This window comes from Phoxinus phoxinus (genome assembly GCF_949152265.1).
Source record: "Phoxinus phoxinus genome assembly, chromosome: 19".
NCBI classification, from domain to species: domain Eukaryota; kingdom Metazoa; phylum Chordata; class Actinopteri; order Cypriniformes; family Leuciscidae; genus Phoxinus; species Phoxinus phoxinus.
Window position 1 is genome coordinate 2,004,725 of NC_136894.1, and position 25,000 is coordinate 2,029,724.

At 38.1% G+C, this 25,000-nt stretch overlaps 1 protein-coding gene across 1 annotated transcript in view; it reads left to right on the forward strand.

Moving 5' to 3' along the window:
- The window catches only part of eif3hb (eukaryotic translation initiation factor 3, subunit H, b), an 82,771-nt gene that overhangs the window by 43,705 nt on the left and 14,066 nt on the right, over positions 1–25,000 (forward strand). Inside the window, exons 3-4 of the mRNA XM_079590234.1 lie at positions 3,857–4,024; positions 12,765–12,864. Coding sequence (XP_079446360.1) covers positions 3,857–4,024; positions 12,765–12,864 — 268 coding nt within the window. The remainder of the gene's footprint in view (positions 1–3,856; positions 4,025–12,764; positions 12,865–25,000) is intronic.

Below are 25,000 nucleotides of genomic sequence, written 5' to 3' on the forward strand. Positions count from 1 at the left end.
ATTTTATTGAGGAAAAACTGGTTCATTTTGCACATTTTATTCAGCCAATAAATATGTTATTAATCATAATTCATTCGTTTATAATCATTTATGATTTATCCCCAATTATCATTAAAAAACTTAATTTTATTGAGGAAAAAAGTAGTTTCTTGATTACAGATTTTGGCATAATGATGCTTTCCATTGGTTTGTAAAATAAAACTCCTTTCTGTGTTCACGTCTCTCCCAGAATGCCTCTGGTCCCCGTCCCAAACGCGGCTCTTGATGTGTGTTTGTGGCCGTGGGGTGTCCCATTTGACATTTTAAGGTGCTCACGAAAGGCACGACGTGCCCTTTTACACTGGACGATTACCCAGCAGGCCATGCTTCAAACAAAGTGTAAACTGGGGTGCCATTTGGGACGGGGCCTATGTGAGCGCATGCTAGGGACAGAACGAGCCGATTAGCACAACGCAGGCCTGTTTTAAATATATATATATATATATATATACGCCTTTGAGACATTATAAATAGTCACATGGTGAGCTGTCAGCTGACTCATGCTGTTCTCTTTCTTTATTACTTTCGTTTGAGGTCGTGTTATGGTCACTTTTAAATGAGCACAGTTGTAGATGATATAGGAGAAATATCGGACTGTTCCTGTGAAAGAAGGAAAGAAGGATTGAAAAGTACATTGGGTTTCATTTTGGTTAATTTGGATACAAAATGCATGACTAAAAATGACATTTTTCAGAAGTAAATCACTATAACAAGGCATTTCTGTTAGATTGCTAACATGTTTCGAGTGTGTTGAGTGATTGTTTGCCCACCCTACAGTTGAGACTATTATATTCATGTCTTTTTTTTTCTGTTTTTGAGTTTGCTAGGTGAAAATTGTAAGTTTGGTTGCTTGGGAAAAATAGCCGGTTTCTCCACAACAAGCCGCACGATGAGCGTATGAGCAGAAGCCATCATTCACACAATCCAAAATACAGTTTTGACCCTCGTGTGAAGGAGGGGGACGTCGATGCTGTTTAATTTAAAGCGTGTTTAATCTCCTCTGTTTTTAGTTGCACGTACTTTAACATTAGCGTTTAGAGACGGAGGCGTCTGCAGATCTGCCGTTTTCGGCCTGATGTTTTTCCGTGTCTAAACCACCACATGTGAAGAAGTGTCCACAGAAGAAGTCAAAAAGTTACGGAGGTCTCGGATCTCGTGCAAAAAAATCTGCTGGGTTTGGCCTTGTTTTATATTTTTTTAGAGTGTTGTTTTTTTCCATATGAAAATCCATTTAATTACAGGATGCCATCAGCTAGACTCTCATTATCTTGTTTTTTGTGTTGTTGTTTCAAGTGTTTTAGGGGGTTTGGGTTTGTGCATTTTACATCTTTTCTTTTTTCCTTTTTACATCTTTTTCTTCTTCTCATGCAACTCATTTGTTCTTGCAGAATCTGGTTTGGCCGTGCGCTGGAATGCACGCTGCGTTTGAAGTATCCCGTCGCTTGTTTCGGTCCCTCAAACCCTCTTCTAACACACATTTCCTCTCAGAGATGCGCTCCCCCAACGGATCAACCATTTCATTACTTTAATTCCTTCTTTTTTTTTTGGAGTTACCGTTGCCTTCCATCCTACGGCGAGTCTTCATATCGCAGATGTTTTCTCACGAGAGAAGACCTTCTTATTTAATGTGCCTTACGAGACTCTCGGGCTCTTTTAATAAAATGAAGCTCGTCCTCGACGTGTTTCCTCTGTTAATAATCCTGCTATCTCCCTTTTGCATTCGGGATGAAACCCAATGGCCTTTGAATTGTCAGAGGGAGTGTTTTCAGGACATCGGGATTCTGGCTTGGCACACGAGATGGAAACTGTTGTCCAGCTAAGCCGAGGAGTGAATGTGTGTGTGTTCGTACATTTATCGCTATCTGTAGTCGTCGGCTGGAAGTTTCCAGGGTTGACGCCGGGAATCCCAGCGCTCCAGAAATGCACATTTATGTTGAACTGATCAACATTTGTATCTTGTCTTCTTAGACCTCTACAACATGCCGTTTGCGAGAGTGTTTATCAGCTTGTCAATAACTTCTTTTTACTAACATTGATCTTCATGATCTTTTACACATAAGTTGTACAGGTGAAACTCGAAAAAGCATGCAAAATTTCAGTAATTCAACTTAAAAGGTGAAACTAATATATTATATAGACTCATTACATGTAAAGTGAGATATAATCAAAAATATCTCACTTTGCATGTAATGAGTCAATATAATATATTAGTTTCACCTTTTAAGTTGAATTACTGAAATAAATGAGCTTTTGCACCATATTCAAATTTTTCGAGTTTCACCTGTATGGTGCATGCATGACTTTACACTTTTGTTTGGGAGAAATAGTACAAAGTTTATCATCAATTTGACCATTCGCAAAGACCCGCCCCCCTTAGTTACTGTCGCTATGTCCGACAAGCTACGCCGCTCTCACACACACCATGTTCTCATGCAGGGAAAAACACATCGCGGAGCAGAGAGGACACTGACAGACACAGACCAGGTTACTTTTCGGTTACTTTAGACATTAAACATATTAAACCAAGTCTCACCTTTCAAATTTGGTCATTTTTTTAAAGAAATGTAAACAATAAATAGCGTTTTGTGGCTCTTTAATGTGTGTGACAGATCGCTGTGTGTGTTTTAATCGCCACAGTTAAAGCCGCTCGTAAACCGATCATCTCTTCCTTTTAGTTCATTTATAGCATCAAATAAACATGAATGAACATCAGAAGGAATGTTGTTTTAACCGCGGAAAGACGTCAGTACACTCCGCTTCTCAAGCTCAAATCCTCCATGTTAATCTACTAAGTTAACTCTCCTGACTGCTGTGTCCGACAAAATGGCGGGTGGCGAAGTATGATTGGTCACATCACCTGTCAATCAAGTTCCCTGCGAAGGGTCAATTCACTAAGAAGTGTTTTGTTTTTTTGCTCATCATGCATTTGCTAGAACAGAAAATATGTGTTTTTACATGGTTCTGAAGCACAGAACTTGAGCAGACTGATATTTAATCATATGTGGATTTAAATAAGATTACCTTTGGTTGGCCTTAGTTATCCTAACTTTATCCTAACATCCTTCTGAATATGAAGACATCCAAATATGAATGTGCTAAATTGTGAATATGGATTTCTAAAAGAATATTTTAAGAGGATATTGACAGAGCTTTTTTTCATACGGCAAAATCAAACATTTACCATGGTCTGTCAGCCAAGCTAAAATTCACTTAGTTCATTTATTTAATTTCTGAAATTAATTTCTGACATTATTTATACTTAAATATAGAATATAATTTTTTTATTGTAATTTTGTTTCTCAGATAAAGCATGCTTAATGACAATATTAATAATTTAATTATCAGTAGTTATTATAGTAATTTAATAATGATACATATATAATTTAAATAATTATTATATATATATATAATATAAAAATAATTGTAATTATTGTTTATTATTATTTTTATCTTGTTTTATGCAGGTTTCTTGTTTTACACATGTTTTACTTGGAAACAAAGATATCAATTAAGAATAATATTATTATTGTTTTGCACTGTAATTACCAAAAACATTATCTTTGCTTAATATTTTTTGTGGTGTATTCATAATTAAGTATTCATACTTTATTTCAATGTTCTAGTATTTGTTTTTGCATAATAATCTTCATATTGCATATTAGGCAAAATATCATAATCATAATAATAGAAAATATTGATATTCACAGCTAAAATCCCACAGTGGACATGATTTCCTCTGTAAGATAGTTTCCCTCGCAGGGTTTGCATGTTCTCAGATAATAATCCAGCCTTCTGTGTTCTGTCTCTTCTCCTGTAGTTCAGTATCAGATGGAGATGATGAGGAGTTTGCGTCATGTAAACATCGATCATCTTCACGTGGGTTGGTACCAGTCCACCTTCTACGGGTCTTTTGTGAGCCGGGCTCTTCTGGACTCTCAGTTCAGTTACCAGCACGCCATCGAGGAGTCCGTGGTGCTCATATACGGTACGGGTTTCCTTGCTCAGAAAACACAACAATCTCAATTTATCAAAGTTTTTTTACGTTTTTTTTTATTTGCAAGGGCATACATTACATTGATCAAAAGTAATTTATTTTGTTGCAAAAAAAATTATATTTCAAATAAATGCTGTTCTTTTGAACTTTCTATTTATCAAAGAATCCTGGGAGGGAAATGGTCCACAAAAATATGAAGCAGCAAAGCAGTTTTTAACATTGATCATAATCAGAAATGTTTCTCGAGCTGCAAATCATCATATTATACTGATTTCTGAAGGATCATGTGACACTGAAGACTGGAGTAATGATGCTGAAAGATATTTCACAATATTGCTGTTTACTGCGTATATAATGCATATAAAGACAAAACATAGATCTATCTATCTATCTATCTATCTATCTATCTATCTATCTATCTATCTATCTATCTATCTATCTATCTATCTATCTATCTATCTATCGTTCTATCTATCTATCTATCTATCTATCTATCTATCTATCTATCTATCTATCTATCTATCGTTCTATCTGTTCTATCGTTCTATCTATCGTTCTATCGTTCTATCTATCTATCTATCTATCTATCTATCTATCTATCTATCTATCTATCTATCTATCTATCTATCTATCTATCTATCTATCTATCTATCTATCTATCTATCTATCTATCTATCTATCTATCTATCTATCTATCTATCTATCGTTCTATCGTTCTATCTATCGTTCTATCTATCGTTCTATCGTTCTATCTATCGTTCTATCGTTCTATCTATCTATCTATCTATCTATCTATCTATCTATCTATCTATCTATCTATCTATCTATCTATCTATCTATCTATCGTTCTATCGTTCTATCTATCGTTCTATCGTTCTATCGTTCTATCTATCTATCTATCTATCTATCTATCGTTCTATCTATCTATCTATCTATCTATCTATCTATCTATCTATCTATCTATCTATCTATCTATCTATCTATCTATCTATCTATCTATCTATCTATCTATCTATCTATCTATCTATCTATCTATCGTTCTATCGTTCTATCTATCGTTCTATCGTTCTATCGTTCTATCTATCTATCTATCTATCTATCTATCTATCTATCTATCTATCTATCTATCTATCTATCTATCTATCTATCTATCTATCTATCTATCTATCTATCTATCTATCGTTCTATCGTTCTATCTATCTATCTATCTATCTATCGTTCTATCTATCGTTCTATCGTTCTATCTATCGTTCTATCTATCTATCTATCTATCTATCTATCTATCTATCTATCTATCTATCTATCTATCTATCTATCTATCTATTTATCTATCTATCTATCTATCTATCTATCTATCTATCGTTCTATCTATCTATCTATCTATCTATCTATCTATCTATCTATCTATCTATCTATCTATCTATCTATCTATCTATCTATCTATCTATCTATCTATCTATCTATCTATCTATCGTTCTATCTATCGTTCTATCTATCGTTCTATCTATCGTTCTATCTATCTATCTATCTATCTATCTATCTATCTATCTATCTATCTATCTATCTATCTATCTATCTATCTATCGTTCTATCGTTCTATCTATCTATCTATCTATCTATCTATCTATCTATCTATCTATCTATCTATCTATCTATCTATCTATCTATCGTTCTATCTATCGTTCTATCTATCTATCTATCTATCTATCTATCTATCTATCTATCTATCTATCTATCTATCTATCTATCTATCTATCTATCGTTCTATCGTTCTATCTATCTATCTATCTATCTATCTATCTATCTATCTATCTATCTATCTATCTATCTATCTATCTATCTATCTATCTATCTATCTATCTATCTATCTATCTATCGTTCTATCGTTCGTTCTATCTATTGTTCTATCTATCTATCGTTCTATCCATCTTTCTATCACACACACACACACACACACACACACACACACACACACACACACACACACACACACACACACACAGAGAGAGAGAGAGAGCATATTTCAGCACCCCTCACCCAAACACACACTTATTTCCTCCCTCTCTCTCTCTCTCTCTCTCTCTCTCTCTCTCTCTCTCTCTCTCTCTGTTGACTGTGGACTGCGTTCCTCTTGTGTAAACAGAGGCTGGTGTGTGTATCAGCCTCGTCTAGACAGGGTTTCCTCCCCCTGTTTATTTAGCCTGCTATCGCAGAGCTGATGTGTGTCTTCAGGAGTGTATTCAGGACCGGGACACCCGGATCCACAGCTGCTTTTACAACTCAATGTATCATTGCATGTATTATACAACGAAATGAATTAGCAAACCTTATGGTGCATCCACACATGACAACAAATAACTCAAAAACAACATAAATGTAACACACTACAATACAGAAACTTGACCGTGTCATGTACAGATATTGCACATTGTTATTACTAACTGTAATATACATTTATGCATTTGGCAGATGCTTTTTATCCAAAGCGACACATTTTACAATCTTATCCGTTCTTGCTTTCCCTAGGAATCAAACCCGTGACCTTGGCGTTGCAAGCCACAGGAAAGCTGTGATTAGTGTGTGTGATTGGTACACTTGAATCAAGGTTTAATCAAAAGTTCAGATCCGTTTCCCTTAAACTCACACAAGCACAACTTTGACTCGCACACCTAACTGAACCGATCTCGGATCACATCGGATCGGAAGGAGACGTAAACTTCAAACTTGAGCGGTTCTCCGCAGCACTCGCGGTCTGTGAGTTTCCTCAGACTTGGCCAGATGTGGATCCCTATCAGAGTGTTTGTTCAGCTCCTCCTCGTGGTTTTCAGGCCGGCGCTCCTCGCTAAAAATATATCAGACACCTCTCCGCGGCCAGAAACCCCACCCTGCCCCGAGAGCTCACACACACACACACACACACACACACACACACACACACACACACACACACACACACACACACACACACACACACACACACACACACACACACACACACACACACACACACACACACACACACACACACACACACACACACACACACACACACACACACACAAACAATGAGAGCATTCAGACGCCCGCTGGCGGGATGGACGGAGCTTGTATGCACTTCAGGCTCTCGGGTACAAGTGGGTGGATAAAAAATAAAATAAAAATAAAAAAAACCCAGAAGAAACCAAAGAAGCTAAAAGCAAATGGACATTTCGTGGGGTTGAGACCACTAGTGAAATTTTGGGGTTCTTTTTGATTTATTACTGAAGGTTTCATCATAAATTAAGTCATTTACTGTCATTCATAATTAAATTCCATTTCTTATATTCATTTTCATTTATTATTATTATTATTATTATTAATTAGTGCTGGGCATCAATCAATCACGATTAATCGCATCCAAAATAAAAGTTTGTGTTTACATAATATATGTGTGTGTACTGTCTATAATTATTTTGTATATATAAATACACACGTATGTATTAAGAAATGTTTGCATGTGTATATACTGTATATATATATATATATATATATACATAATTAATATTTTATATAAATAAAAAATGTTTCTTAAAATATATTTAATTTAAATTAGCTTTATTTAACCAGGAGAAAAGACTCACTTAAGAGATTAAAATCTCTTTTACTGTATAGTGTCCTGGCCAAGATATGCAGCAAGTTTGCATATACAAGTATACATCAAAAGTTAAAGTAGTACAACATACAAAATAAAAATAAAAACATATACATGCATATTTATAAATACAAAATAATTATACACAATACACACACACATATTTTATGTGTAAATATAACACAAACTTTTATTTTGGATGCGATTAATCGTAATTATCTATTATTATTATTAATATTAAGCATACAGCAATAACATGCTGAAAAAAACCAAACACGTTAATTATAGAGGCCGTTAGTGAAAATTCTTCTGTTTTTTATGTTAATAAAAATGATATTTATTTAATTTAATTTAATTTCAAATTATATGTAAGGAATTCTTAGAAATAGTTTTTAGGAAATATTATATATTGATTTATGTAAGAAATGTGTCGAGTTGAAATAATCAAACACGCTATTTAGAGGAAGTCGTTCAAAAGTCCACTAGCGAACCATTCGTGTAAACGTTTCTGTTTCTTGCCCTTTCTAACGAACATTTATTTATTTATGTATGTATGTATGTATGTATGTATGTATGTATGTATGTATGTATGTATGTATGTATGTATGTATTTATTTATTTAGTTATTTATTTAGTTACTAGTTAGTTAGTTAGTGGAAATAAACAAACCTGTTCAAAACATATTTATTTTCTTTGGCTACTTCAGTTTGAGCGCTGTGTGTTTTTGTCGTCTTGTTGTTGTTTTATTTTTGTTGTTTATTTATGATTGTGGATGTATAGCACTTTGGTCAACTTCTGTTGTTTTAAATGTGCTCTAGAAATGAACTTGACTTTGTTAACTAGAGGTCCACATACGGTGGGATTTGTGAATGACAGTGAAGCGATGCTAGGTCACATGATCATGACAACATGGAGAATGTAGTACGTCCAGATTAAATTCACACTACATGCATTCATATTATATACAACACACTTTTTTAGCAGTCGTGAAGTAATTACTTATTCGAAATAAGCAGCTACTCAAGAGAATATGAGATATTTTTGGGAGACACCTCAGATCCACTTTCATTACGCTCTTCTGCACAGTTCTGAATTTTAGTTTTGTTTTTATAATTTCAAGTTGTGTACGCTGTTATTGCGGAGGTATTGTACATCCTCAAACCTGATATTGATTCATTCCTCACCATTTCAACAGGTTCTTGAAGAAGACTAGCTGAATCTGAGCAGATTTCGAGATCTCATATCTCTAGATTGCTGTTCTTGTCAAGACCGTATGAAAATACAGACAATCATCTTTCCTCAATGTCCAAAAGCATTTAATACCAGAAGGAAACCGCTCTATAAACCCTGTCTCTGTATAACAGATAACGGGTGGAGCTGACTGACAATCTTTTGCCCATCTTTAAGCTTTTTTCGACTCAAGATGTCGGGCTTCTGACAGTGGATTAATCCACTCTGACAGTAGTGTTCCCCTGGTAGATTAACATCTACTGCATCTGTTCAAACTTTAAATCTTCAATTTTACCTCTTTAAAGGGACATTTCACCGCAGGAAAGATGAATGTGTATTTAAATTGGGTCATTTATATAGTAGAAATGTGAAATGATCAGAGGCGGACAGAGTACACAGCTTCATTACTTGAGTAAAAGTACAGATACCCCTTGCTAAATTTTACTCAAGTACAAGTAAAAGTACTACAGTCAGATGTCTACTTAAGTAAAAGTACTGAAGTACTTGTTTTTAAAAGTACTTGAGTATCAAGAGTACATTTTCTAAATATTGCATTACTACTGCCACAGTGCTTACATTTATGTACAGAAACGTCCTACATGGAGTTATGAAAAATGTTAATGTTAATACCTTGGAGAATGTAAAAGGAATTGAAAGTAAACTCAAGTAATTTTCATCATTTTACCACGTTGCTTTATTTACCATTTCGCACTTGCCCACAAGGCAATAGCACAATGGCAACGCTCTGACAAACCTCTGCTAGAGTTTTAATGGATTTTTTGCCCCCACATTTGAACTAACAATTGTGTGTACATGTGACTTTCTCTGTTTTTTCATCAATCAAATCAATAAACCTGAACCAGCAAAGAAGGCAATATAGCAATGTTCTGACACACCTCTGAAAGCTGATTGCTGATAGGCTGTCCCGATCAGTGGCGCCTGCACAATCCAGTCACGTTTGAGAGGGAAACAACAAATTGAGGGTTTCCGAGATGTTTTTTTTTTTCCTTTTTTTTATTTATTTAGAAGTAACGGTACTCAGTACTCACGGTTATGGATAGAAATGTAGTGGAGTAAAGAGTACAATATTTGCCTCTCAAATGTACTTGAGTAAAATCATGAGTACTCCCCAAAAATGATACTCGAGTAAAGTACAGATCCCTCAAAATTGTACTTAAGTACTGTACTCAAGTAAATGTACTCCGTTACTGTCCGGCTCTGGAAATGATTTTAGAAGTTGGTGCCTTCTAGACTGAGAAAAGCTAGAAAATGTATTTTTGGCTCATGTGGATGAAAGACAACAACTCCCAGAATGCACTTGCTGCCGTACTAGGCCACTCCCAAGCCACGCCTACCGGTTACAGAGGCCAGTATCGGAAGAAATTATACAGCTAGGCTACTAGTCGACTCGGAACTGAAAAGACGCCCTCTATAGGCGGGTTGGAAACATGCGGCACTCGCTCCTACTACTGGCTGTAGTCTCGAGCCTCAGGCCAATAGAGAGCCTAAGTCCCGCCCCTCCGCTTCCGGCTCATGGGACCTTATTTTGGAAAAAATCTGTATGGTAGTCAATGGCGAGAGACAACTTATCTTTTTATTCCGTCTGAACTGTGCCCTGAATTACACATATGACGTTTGTCAATTTAAAAGATAATTATGAAAGTCAAGAAAGTCGCAGTTTGTCATAAAACAGAAGAGTAACATTTAGTTTTATGTGAAAATCGCTCAATGAACTACATCTCTCGTCTCGCACTATACGTCACCGTTGCTCGTGTGTGTGCAGTCTGGTACAACACACTCCGGCATGACGGCGTAACGTCACGATTATAACGTAAGACTATAGAAAACATGACTGACGTTAGCTTCAGTAACGTTAGCTTCAGTAAAGTTATCTTCTGTAAGTTAGCTTCAGTAAAGTTAGCTTCAGTAAAGTTATCTTCTGTAAGTTATCTTCTGTAAGTTAGCTTCAGTAAAGTTAGCTTCAGTAAAGTTATCTTCTGTAAGTTATCTTCTGTAAGTTAGCTTCAGTAAAGTTAGCTTCAGTAAAGTTAGCTTCAGTAAAGTTATCTTCTGTAAGTTAGCTTCAGTAAAGTTAGCTTCAGTAACGTTAGCTTCAGTAAAGTTATCTTCTGTAAGTTAGCTTCAGTAAAGTTAGCTTCAGTAACGTTAGCTTCAGTAAAGTTATCTTCTGTAAGTTAGCTTCAGTAAAGTTAGCTTCAGTAAAGTTATCTTCTGTAAGTTATCTTCTGTAAGTTAGCTTCAGTAACGTTAGCTTCAGTAAAGTTAGCTTCAGTAAAGTTATCTTCTGTAAGTTAGCTTCAGTAAAGTTAGCTTCAGTAAAGTTATCTTCTGTAAGTTATCTTCTGTAAGTTATCTTCAGTAAAGTTATCTTCTGTAAGTTATCTTCTGTAAGTTAGCTTCAGTAAAGTTATCTTCAGTAAAGTTATCTTCTGTAAGTTAGCTTCAGTAACGTTAGCTTCAGTAAAGTTAGCTTCAGTAAAGTTATCTTCTGTAAGTTATCTTCTGTAAGTTATCTTCAGTAAAGTTAGCTTCAGTAAAGTTAGCTTTAGTAAAGTTAGCTTCAGTAAAGTTAGCTTCAGTAAAGTTATCTTCTGTAAGTTAGCTTCAGTAAAGTTAGCTTTAGTAAAGTTAGCTTCAGTAAAGTTAGCTTCAGTAAAGTTAGCTTCAGTAAAGTTAGCTTCAGTAAAGTTAGCTTCAGTAAAGTTGGCTTCAGTAAAGTTAGCGCTTCAGTAAAGTTAGCGCTTCAGTAAAGTTAGCTTCAGTAAAGTTAGCTTCAGTAAAGTTAGCTTCAGTAAAGTTAGCTTCTGTAAGTTAGCTTCAGTTAAGTTAGCTTCAGTAAAGTTAACTTCAGTAAAGTTAGCTTCAGTAAAGTTGGCTTCAGTAAAGTTAGCTTCTGTAAGTTAGCTTCAGTAAAGTTATCTTCTGTAAGTTAGCTTCAGAAAAAGTTAGCTTCAGTAAAGTTAGCTTCAGTAAAGTTAGCTTCAGTAAAGTTAGCTTCAGTAAAGTTGGCTTCAGTAAAGTTAGCGCTTCAGTAAAGTTAGCTTCTGTAAGTTAGCTTCAGTAAAGTTAGCTTCAGTAAAGTTAGCTTCAGTAAAGTTAGCTTCAGTAAAGTTAGCTTCTGTAAGTTAGCTTCTGTAAGTTAGCTTCAGTAAAGTTAGCTTCAGTAAAGTTAGCTTCAGTAAAGTTAGCTTCAGTAAAGTTAGCTTCAGTAAAGTTGGCTTCAGTAAAGTTAGCTTCAGTAAAGTTGGCTTCAGTAAAGTTAGCTTCAGTAAAGTTAGCTTCAGTAAAGTTGGCTTCAGTAAAGTTAGCTTCAGTAAAGTTGGCTTCAGTAAAGTTAGCTTCAGTAAAGTTAGCTTCAGTAAAGTTAGCTTCAGTAAAGTTAGCTTCAGTAAAGTTAGCTTCAGTAAAGTTAGCTTCAGTAAAGTTAGCGCTTCAGTAAAGTTAGCTTCAGTAAAGTAGCTTCAGTAAAGTTAGCTTCAGTAAAGTTAGCTTCAGTAAAGTTAGCTTCATTCATTGAGAGAAAAGGTATGACGTCACATGTGCGCCTTTTGGGTTTGTAAGTCTTTGTAATGACGTATTTTTACAGTCTTATACCTCAACAGTTTTACATCAAACTGCGACTTTCTTGACTTTAACGGGCACGGTCATTCGGAAATACTACCGGGTTTCTACTGATACAAAGCTTAATGCTAATCGGTGAAGTATCCCTTTAAACAGATTTTATTGCTGTTAGGGTTTTTTGGTCTTACCGAAGATGTGTATTGTTTCTGAAGCTTAGCTACGCACCACACTTCAGCTTGTCTGCTGTCTTCAGAAGAGTCATCCATCTTTGCTTCTCTTTCTCTGTAGATCCTCTGAAGACGGCCCAGGGTTCGTTGTGTCTGAAAGCATACAGGTTGACCCCAAAACTCATGGATATCTGTAAAGAGAAGGACTTCTCAGCAGAGGGGTGAGCCTTTAAAACATGGGAATGACGTTAGGTGGACTAATATATCAAACGTTTTTTAAAAGTAATTTATTTTAAGAAAATCAACATATATTATATTATATCCAAAATGTTTTATATTATTATATAATATTTTAGTTGATTATATTATGTTTTATTTATAATATAATATTTGTATTTATTATTATATATTCTTCCTAAATTTATTTCTAAATGTGTCAGATTATAATATATTACTTTAAAATATACTATGTTTATTATTAAAGTACATTTACATTTTTTATTATATATTCTTCCTAAATTTTTTTCTAAATGTGTTGTATTGTTTTTCTTTTGTTAAAGATATGTATATATATCTATCTAGATGTACCGGTATATGATATATGAAAAATAATCGATTTTGAAATTGGGCAACCCCAATACAATAAATAAATGAATTAATTAATTAATTAATTAATTAATTAATAAATTAATGAATATTTATTTATTTATTTATTTATTGGGGTTGCCCAATTTCAAAATCGATTATTATATTATATTATATTATATTATATTATATTATATTATATTATATTATATTATATTATATTATATTATATTATATGATATTATATGATTTGATTTGATATTATATTATATTATATTATATCATATTATATTAAATTATTATTTTATATATTTTTTATTATATATTCTTCCTCAATTTAATTCTAATTGTGTTATAGTTTTTCTTTTATCTGTTATATAATATATATATATATATATATATATATATATATATATTATATATTGTATATTGTATATAGTATATAGTATATAGTATATATATATATATTGGTATTATATTGTATTGGGCCCTGCCACATTTCAAAATGGATTATATTATGTTGTATTATATTATATATTATGTTGTATTATATTTTAATATTATATAATCTTCATACATTAATTTATAAATATGTCATATAGCTTTTTTTTTTTAAAGCTATCATATGTTGTCGACAAAATCTATAATATTTCGTATTGAGGGATGAAACGCTTGACACTGTGACACTGCCACAGTAAAGCCTTGCACAATGCTCACTTAAGTTAAAACAATATATAAGTATATATATTGTATACTGTGTGTATGTTGAATTTTGAGCATTTGCCTATGCCTTTTGTTGGTGGGAGAATAAGGGGGACTTTTGTTGGACTCTTATTATGATGAGCCTGGGGGGCGGCCATTTTGAATGGGGCCGGTTCATAGGTGCATGCTCTGGTCTGGGAGAGACATGGTGGATTATACTCTGGGGATTTTTTTCCAGCTGGAGGATAACCTGTTTTTTGTGGGGCCCTGAACCATTGGATTAATACTTTTTCTCTTTTTGGGGACATTGTTTTCATCAGGACTTTAAATTGCCTACCTACCCCAAAGCGGAAAAGGACTGAGACAGGACTGTTGAGTATTATCTGTGTTTGTTATATTTTGTTTGCACGGATTAACTACTCTTGAACATTCCCAACATGGACTATTTTGTTTGAGTTTTATACACAGACTCAACAGATTTATGTTTTGTTTGCGTGTCCCTTACAAGTGTTTAAGTTGCCTTTATATTTCAATACCATATTCTTGGGAACTTTGCTGTCATTGCAATCACGCTGTTTTGTGTGCCGTGTTTTTGATAAAAGGTGAAAGGAAACAATAGTCAACTCCCTTTGTTATAATGATTCAATCCTGTTATGAATTTGAAGTTGTTATAGATGGTGGCCCGTACGGGGACGATTATTGTGAGAAATTGTATACAAATTGATATCGTACCTTTTATATTTGCAAAACTGTCTGTCTGTAAATCATGGATAACCCATCAGATGATGTTTGTGAGCAGGCTGTGACTGGTGAGGGGGAAGAGTGTCCAGAGGCCCCTCCTTATCAACCTCCCCCTGGGGTCTCATATAGAGAACCATTGCCAGTAATAGAATTAAGTTCCATGATGAGTGATATGTATATTGATGGCCAGGCTGAAGGAAGTGAAGAGGATGAACCCCCTCTGTTGAAATCGAGGGGAGGAATGTTTGAACAACTTCAAATTAAAATAACCAAACTCTCTTCAACCCTTCAGGCTTTGCAGACAGAGGTGCAAACACTCAAAAGTGATTTCATGGCCAGTAACGATAGCATTGTTAACCGGGAGGCCTGTTTTAGGGATGCTATGGATCAACGTTTCGAGGCACTGGAAAGGGGAATGAATAGATCTTTGAACCACTTAGAGACAGAGATGGTGAATTGTCTTAAGCGACGTGATGAGCACTGGAAAAAAGAAATGTCACGAGTAAAGACGACCAGTACCCCAGTATCGCCCCACCCTTTCATGCATAGTTTTTCAGATCCAGGACATCTTCCCTCTGTGATTCCTTCTCCGACGACACCTAAGCCTCCTATCAACCTAGAGTTTCCTACTTTCGGTCAAAATCGTGAAACCTGTGATGTTTTGGAGTTCATTGAAAAGTGTGAAAACTTCCTGTCACTTAGACCACTCACAGATGTGGAACTGCTAGCCACAATCAATGCAGTGCTAACAGGTCCTGCAAGGAGTTGGTGGGCAGCTGAAAAGTTAAAGATATGCAACTGGGATGATTTCAAGCACTCCTTCATGTCTGCCTTCCTTTCTACCGATTACCTAACTGAGTTAGAAGACCAGCTCAAGGCTATGATTCAAGGCCCTAACCAGAGTATCCGGGATTTTGCCTATGATTATAGAGCTCTGTGCCTGAGATGGAGGGACGACTTGCCAGAAGAGGAGGTGGTCAGACGAATTCTAAATAGTTGTAATCCTTCCCTGGCGAGCAGTCTCAGAGGGGCAGTGTATACTGTGGAGCAACTAGTTAAAGTGGGATCATTGGTGGAGAGAGACTTGAATTCAAAGAAGGACTACTGGACTCGAGTCAACCAGCTCAAGGGAACTAATGAAGGAAAAAGGGGTGCCACATTCCGACGTGACCAACAATCCAAACCACAGACTACACCAGTCCAACATATCTCACTGATTCAAACAATCACGCCGGCTTTGCTGAAAGTGGCCATAGATGTGAGGAATTACCACGTCGAAGCCATTGTCGACACTGGTTCGACCTATTCCTTAATGCAGAAAGAATTATGGGAGGCTATAAAAAAGCCAGAAGAGCGGCTGCAGCAAAGTCTGAGCAGGACGTTCATGGTGGCAGATGGAAAGGCTCACGTATCAGAGGGTAGAACTCCTGTGGTTTATGAGTGGCATGGAATGGTCTGGACCATTGACACCTATATAATGTCAAATGAACACCTGGCATTTCCTCTTGTCCTCGGACTGGACTTCCTGAGGAAAACGGGGGTACAGCTGAACATTGCTGCAATGAGCTATGAGTTGAAGGTCAAAGGGCAAGTTAGAGTCTATCCTTTTCTCCAGCAACCCCAGTGGGAGCAGCAGTGTATTCTGAAGAGGGAACCGGTTATCTCCTTGTACATGGCAGTGCCCATGGAGAAGGGTGGAGAGCTGGAGACATCCACTGCGATAGCCACTTTCAGAAAAGATATTATAGCAAGACAACCGCCAGAAGTCCAGTCCTTCCTAAAAAAATGGGCGACGGTCTGTGCTGGAGCTCTAGGGAGAACTAATCAAGCCATTCATCAGATCATAACAACAGATGAAATACCTGTTCGGTCGAAGGCCTATAGAGTGTCTCCGTTGAAGAAAGAGGTGATGGAAAGGGAGATCGATAAGATGATGCAAGAAGGTATCATCGAGCCGTCTCAATCCCCTTGGGCATCTCCGGTAGTATTGGTTCCAAAAACAGACGGCAGTCTAAGGTTCTGCGTGGATTATCGCCGGCTTAATTCCAAGACTCCCCAAGATGCCTATCCGATGCCTCTCATTCATGAAATTCTGGAGTCATTGCAAGGTGCCCATTATTTCAGTACCCTCGATTTAAAATCCGGATACTGGCAGGTCGAAATGGAAGAAAGCAGCAGGGAAAAGACAGCTTTTATAACTCCCTTCGGATTATTTCATTTCTTGACCATGCCCTTCGGGCTGAAAAATGCTGGGGCCACATTCCAGAGGTTGATGGAGAGAGTGTTGGGTGAGCTAAGAGGAAAGGTGTGCTTCGTCTACATAGATGACATAATTGTCTACTCCCCAAGCCAACAACAACACTTAAAAGACCTCAAAGCTGTCTTTCAGAAACTGAAGGAGGCTAATCTTACCCTAAACCTAAAGAAATGTCACTTCATGAGAGCAGAGCTAAAGTTTTTGGGACATGTTGTGTCTGAGGAGGGAGTAAAAGTCGACTCGGACAAGATCACTGCCATCAGTGGGTACCCAACCCCTCAAAATTTGTTGGAACTTCAGAGATACCTGGGGTTGGTTGGATGGTACCATAAGTTTATCCCACACTTTGCTGAACTGGCTGCCCCCTTGAACCACCTTAAAAGGAAAGGCATGAAATGGACATGGACCAACGAAACCCAGTTAAGCTTTGAGAGTCTCAAACATGCTCTGCAACAAGCCCCTGTACTAGCTCAACCTAATCTGTCGCAACCCTTCCAAGTTCAGACGGATGCTAGCTCAATTGGCCTGGGAGCGGTTTTAACCCAGAACATCAGTGGAGAAGAGAAGGTGATTGCGTACGCCTCGAGAGGATTGAGGGGAGCAGAGGTGAATTACTCAACCTCAGAAAAAGAGTGCCTCGCGGTGGTTTGGGCTGTCGAAAAGTGGCACCATTACCTGGAAGGAGTACCCTTTGTGGTTTATACGGACCATGCTGCCTTGACCTGGGCCTTTAATTCACCCAAAACTACCTCTCGGCTGACGAGATGGACCTTAAGGCTCCAGCGGTTTCACTTCCAGGTCCAGTACCGGAAGGGACGGATGAATGTAGTCCCTGATGCCTTGTCGAGAGCTCAACATTGTAATGTCCCCTTAGCGGTGTATGTTGATGAGAAATCCTCCCATTGGAATTTGGATATCCCATCTACCATGGCAGAAATATTAAAAGCCCAGAGTGAGGATGTTGAGGTGAATGAGTTGAAAGGGAGGCTTGGGATCACGGATGACGCCAACCGCATCAGATGGGAAGTCCAGCAAGGGGTGTTGTACAGAGTGTCGCCCTTTGCTGCTGGCACAAAGTACCAGCTAGCAGTGCCCAAGACTCTAACCATAACCTTCATCAATTATTTCCACAACAATCCACTGGGGGCTCATCTGGGACGAATGAAGACACTTCTGAAAATCCTAGAAGTCGCCTGGTGGCCTGAAGTGCGCAAAGACGTATGGAAGTACGTGAAGGAATGCACAGTCTGCCAGAAATACAAGCCCAGCAACACCAAACCCTCCGGTTTCCTCCAGTCCACTGAGGTGGAGGAGCCTGGGTACATGTTAGGAGTGGACCTTATGGGGCCCCTTCCCAAAAGTAAAAAGGGTAATGTGTATCTTCTGGTAGTAGTCGATTATTTCACCAAATGGGTAGAGCTGTTTCCCATCAGAGATAGCAAGACGCACAGAATCTGCCAGTTTCTGCAAGAGGAGGTGTTTACAAGGTGGGGAGTTCCAAAATTTCTACTGTCAGACCGCGGGCCTCAGTTTCTAAGCCAGCTGATGGAGGATCTGTGTAAGAGATGGGGAATAACAAGGAAGCTCACCACCAGCTACCACCCTCAAACGAATCTCTCAGAGCGAGTCAACAGAACCATTAAGACCATGATTGCCTCCTTTGTAGGCGAAAGCCATCGTGACTGGGACAGGTGGCTGACTGAATTTCGTTTTGCTATTAACACCGCTCGCAATGAGTCCACGGGACACTCACCTGCTGAGCTAGCACTGGGCAGGCAGTTGAAAGGTCCCCTAGAACGACTTGTCGCTCATCCTCCAAATCCGGGACAATCAGGATATTCCCTCATAGAACGACAACAACAACTCCAGCAGGATGCACTAAAGGCCATGAGGAAAGCACACACCAAACAAGCCAAGTATTATAATGCCCGACGGAAGTTTGTACAATTCCAAGAGGGAGACCTGGTTTGGGTTCGTGCTCATCCAATGTCGAAAGCAGATGATTTCTTTACATCTAAACTTGCCCCTAAATGGGAGGGCCCTGTGAAGATAAAAAAGAAGTTGGGGCCGGTGAACTATCTTGTTGAATGGGGTTCTGGGGAAAAGGTGGACAATGTAAATGTCGTGAACCTTAAACGATACTTTGGGGGAGAACTCCAAAATAGCCTCCGGCAGGGGGGGGGGGGGGGGGGGGACTCTGTGACACTGCCACAGTAAAGCCTTGCACAATGCTCACTTAAGTTAAAACAATATATAAGTATATATATTGTATACTGTGTGTATGTTGAATTTTGAGCATTTGCCTATGCCTTTTGTTGGTGGGAGAATAAGGGGGACTTTTGTTGGACTCTTATTATGATGAGCCTGGGGGGCGGCCATTTTGAATGGGGCCGGTTCATAGGTGCATGCTCTGGTCTGGGAGAGACATGGTGGATTATACTCTGGGGATTTTTTTCCAGCTGGAGGATAACCTGTTTTTTGTGGGGCCCTGAACCATTGGATTAATACTTTTTCTCTTTTTGGGGACATTGTTTTCATCAGGACTTTAAATTGCCTACCTACCCCAAAGCGGAAAAGGACTGAGACAGGACTGTTGAGTATTATCTGTGTTTGTTATATTTTGTTTGCACGGATTAACTACTCTTGAACATTCCCAACATGGACTATTTTGTTTGAGTTTTATACACAGACTCAACAGATTTATGTTTTGTTTGCGTGTCCCTTACAAGTGTTTAAGTTGCCTTTATATTTCAATACCATATTCTTGGGAACTTTGCTGTCATTGCAATCACGCTGTTTTGTGTGCCGTGTTTTTGATAAAAGGTGAAAGGAAACAATAGTCAACTCCCTTTGTTATAATGATTCAATCCTGTTATGAATTTGAAGTTGTTATAACACACACACACACACACACACACACACACACACACACACACACACACACACACACACACACACTGCAGCTGATAAACACGAGCTCCTCAACCTCTCCAGCAGGTCTGACACACACACACACACACACACACACACACACACACACACACACACACACACACTGCAGCTGATAACCACGAGCTCCTCAACCTCTCCAGCAGGTCTGAACACACACGCACGCACACACATGCACGCACGCACACACACACACACACACACACACACACACACACACTGCAGCTGATAAACACGAGCTCCTCAACCTCTCCAGCAGGTCTGAACACACACACACACACACACACACACACACACACACACACACACACACACACACACTGCAGCTGATAAACACAAGCTCCTCAACCTCTCCAGCAGGTCTGAACACACACACACACACACACACACACTGCAGCTGATAAACACAACCTCCTCAACCTCTCCAGCAGGTCTGAACACACACACACACACACACACTGCAGCTGATAAACACAAGCTCCTCAACCTCTCCAGCAGGTCTGAACACACACACACGCACGCACGCGCACACACACACACACACACACACACACACACACACACACACACACACACACACACACACACACACACACTGTAAGTTTGAGATCTCCCTGATGATTCTCTGATGAAGAAGAGGTCAGTGTCGTCCAGGTGACGTTCATGTCCTCACACACACACACACACACACACACACACACACACACACACACACACACACACACACACACACACACACACACACACACACGCTCTGAATAAAAGGCTTTTTACCTCTTGAACCTGAAGTGAACATTCAGATGTGACAGTTCACAAGCAGCTTTACTCTGATTCTGACAGAAGCTCGACGTCTCCTGCCTTTATCTGACAGAGCAAATGTGGGGATGAATTTAAAGACACAATTTCCAGGGAGAGTTTTACTGTGCGCTGAATCCTCTTTTATTAACCATCGCCTCCAGAACGTCACGTCTGCGCCTCACATCAAAACACGGGCAGAATCGTTTATTTTTAGCAATGTTCCTGTTTAAGAATAATCCATAGGTTTGTGTGTGTAAGGACTGTGATAGCTTTACGCAATAAAATAGAATTTCAGAAGTTTAATTTTAAATTGTTTTGTGTGTGTACTGTACGTACATTACCGCTGCAATATTTTGGGGGTCAGTAAGATAAGAAAAAACACTGAAAAACATAATTTTCTATTCATCAAAAAAAATCCATAGAAATATGAATCAGCACAACTGTTTTCAACACTGATAATAATCATAAATGTTTATTGATCATCAAATCATCATATTATACTGATTTCTGAAGGATCATGTGACACTGAAGACTGGAGTAATGATGCTGAAAATATATTAAAGGGTAACTCTCGCCAAAATTGAACCTAGGCTCTTTTTTTGTGAATCTACCCGAGTCAAACATTCGTGTAAAAGCATAATTAGAATGGAAACTCCACTTTTAAGTTTGACCTTATTTAGGTTTTCAGTCAGAATGCCTTTTGAATGGGAGTGCACGGCTACAATAGCTATGTTTCCATCCACACGTTTTTATCCAAATTAAGTGAAATGAAAAATGCCTTATGGAAACAGTAAAATTCAATTGAATTTCATGAATATCGACTCAAATGAAATGTGTTCGGTCTCATCGGATTTTATCCTGATCGATATACGGCTTATGCGATAAACGCTGATGGAAACGTTATTTGCCGAATAAATAATGAATAGCATTTTGTCTAGCAAAACTTTGATTGCAAATGTTGGCTTGAATGTTGAGCGATTCAGTGCGAAAATGAACGGAAACACCTAAAAATGTCTTAAATCAATTCGATATACCAATTTGATCGCAAAACCTGAATGTGACGTCATTACGCGCGGGTTTCTATTCGCTTTAAAGCCATTGGATGGAAACACACTTTCACCAGCTTTATTCGCGTTAGTTTTTTTTTACCGAACTTCAGATAATTCGATTGACAAGTGGATGGAAACTTAGCCTACTAATAGCATCAAAATCACTATTTTTAAAACACTAATGCGGCTCGACACAACATGAGACTGTGCTGGAAGTGTCACTCTACACATGAACTCCAGCATTGACTACATGGTTTGTGTACACAGAGTTTACTAAAAATAAGGATTTTATTCAACTCTTGATGTTCTTCTGTGTTCCTCTGAGTGAGTTCCCGTAGTGTAACAGCGCAGCGCTTCTGGTGTGTACGTCAGAACGGAGGCTCACTATTGGCTGACGCTGGTCATGTGTGTGATTATGCGTGAGATGCTGGCCAATAGTGAGCCTCCGTTCTGACGTACAGCCCAGAAGCGCTGCGCTGTTACACGAGAACTCACTGAATAGTTAAATAAAGTCCTTATTTTTGTTTGTTTTTTCCACACAAAAGTATTCTCGTCGCTTGATAAACTGAAGGTTGAGCCGCTGTAGTCACTCGGACTATTTTAAACATCGTCTTTACTAACTTTCTGGGCCGGCAAGTTTCAATTACAACAGAAGCCGATGGAGGAGTGAGACAGCGCTCAGATTTAATCACTAATATCTTCATTTGTGTTCTGAAGATGAAGGAAAGTCTGACGGGGAACAACACGAGGAGAGGAATCACTGACAGAGTTTATATTTCTGGGTGAACTAACCCTTTAAATGTGCGCTCTTTAATTTCTAGGACAGTTTAAAATGAACCTTTCGTCCATTACCCAGCAGACTTACCAAGAACAGTTGGTAGTTCAATAAATAACTCATAAATAACCACAAAAACATCAATTGCAGGAAACATCCTAAAAAATATCCTGTTATTATCAATTCCAGCCCATATTTTGCAAGTTAACATGCAACTAGTAACGCTTTCAAAAGCATCATATAATCCAATATTCCAATCGCATTAGTTAATAAAACTAGGGAATCTTTTTCCCTCATTCTCACACACACACACACACACACACACACACACACACACACACACACACACACACACACACACACACACACACACACACACACACACACACACACACACACACACACACACACACACACACACACACACACACACACACACACACACACACACACACACACACACACACAAAACATCTATTGAATGAAAAAAAAAACATTAAGTAGTCAGCATGAAACAAAAAAAGTCATGTAGTGTTTGAGCCTCAAATACTGACCTATGGAACGATTTCATAAATTCATAGATTTAATCACTAATATCTTCATTTGTGTTCTGAAGATGAAGGAAAGTCTGACGGGGAACAACATGAGGAGAGGAATCACTGACAGAGTTTATATTTCTGGGTGAACCGTCGCTTTAAAATACTCTAAATTATCTTAAATGATAAAATGACAGATATAATCCAATCCACTCAGTCGACACCGTTTACTCTGAGATTCTGTGTAGATTTGAATGGTTTTTAGTAAAGCTTGTTTCATTCTGTGTTGCTCTTTTCTGTATGAAGTAGTACAAATATAACACTGAGAAGCTGATGTTAATATGAGCGCTTTGAAGAGCGGCCGGCTCACTTATGAATGATGGTTTTCTATAAATCATTGTGCTGGTCAATTTTCTTCTTCAATTCCCCTGTTTGTCATCAGTGATCTCGCAGATGAGACACTACATCAATATCTCACACACTTTTATTATTTCATTTCTTTTCCACTCTCATTTGGATTCGCTCGCCACGCGCAGCTTGTGAGATCTGCGGGGAACTTTCCAATTATCAGGTTTAATCTATTAATTATTTTCGGAGCAGCGATGGTGGAGATGATGCTTTTTGGGACAGAAACATTAATTTTTACTTCTGCTTTTTGAATTGTCAAAGGTCAGATGACTAGAAAGGGAATTTTATCTTTTTAATTCGGCTCTTTTAATTCGGCCTGGCAGATTTGGGTTTTTCCGGATGAAAGGAGGAACCTTCGTGGAGGAATAGACAGAATACATTCATAATTACACATTCACACACATGATAAATATCATAAAAATATTCCATAAAAATAGTGTGATTTTTTTTTTTAATTATTATTATATTTTGCAGCACATTTACGTGATTCTGACAGCCCTAACTGTATCTTTTAATAATAAAATAATAATCAAGTTTTTTTGTTCTTATCTGCTGTCAGTCAACAACAACCTGCATGCCATTATCCTCATTATCTTTTTCCTTTCCTTTTATTCAGTAACTCTCTCTCTCTCTCTCACTCACTCACTCCCCCCCCCCTCTCTCTCTCACTCACTCACTCTCTCTCTCTCTCCCCCCCCCCTCTCACTCACTCACTCTCTCTCTCTCTGGACATGATTTGCTCTCTTTAAACACCAAAAATACCAGAAACACTCTCAGACAAGGCGGATTTATCTGTGGCTTTTCTGTTTCGTTATTTTTCCTGATTTTCTTTTTTGGTCTTTCTCTCCCTCCCTCCGGGTCGGGTTCTCCACATCTGTTTAAGTTATCTCTCTTTTTCAGTCTGGCGTTACCATAGAAACCAAAGCAAACACTGAACCACTGCAGTCTCACTCACACAATACCTCTCTTTCTTCTCTCTCTCTCTCTCTCTCTCTCTCTCTCTCTCTCTCTCTCTCCCCCCCCCCCCCCTCTCCCCTCCTCTTCTGGGGGGTGAAATCAAATTGCATTTTTTTAGCTAAATAAAAAGAGAATTATGAGTTCTACAGTGTTTTGGCGCAGATTTCAGGAGGGTGTGTGTGTGTGTGAGAATCTGTAAGTCTGAGCTCAACACTTTTATTATTTTCTCCTCTATACCTTTTTCTCGTGTTCTTGGCCCCCTGGTAGTGTGTGTGTGTGTGTGTGTGTAACAGGGGGAAGCCCAGACTCGCATCGATGTCTTCAGTTACCACAGTGATTCAGACTGTAAATCTCCTCAGATATATCTCTCTGCTGCGACACAAAGCTCGGGCTCCTGATCTGAAAATAAAATCGGCCCCCTTGGGTCGTGTCGAATCCATCACGGCTGTCAATGCAGTGGTGCTGGACTTCATCTGCGCTCCCAAAACCACTAAACTCCATGATCCGCTATCCCAGAGTGCTTTGCTGGACTTCATTTGAATCTGTTTGGCCTTAAGCCTCCCTTTAATTGTCCAGGAATGAGAGCGAGTTTCCTCCGCA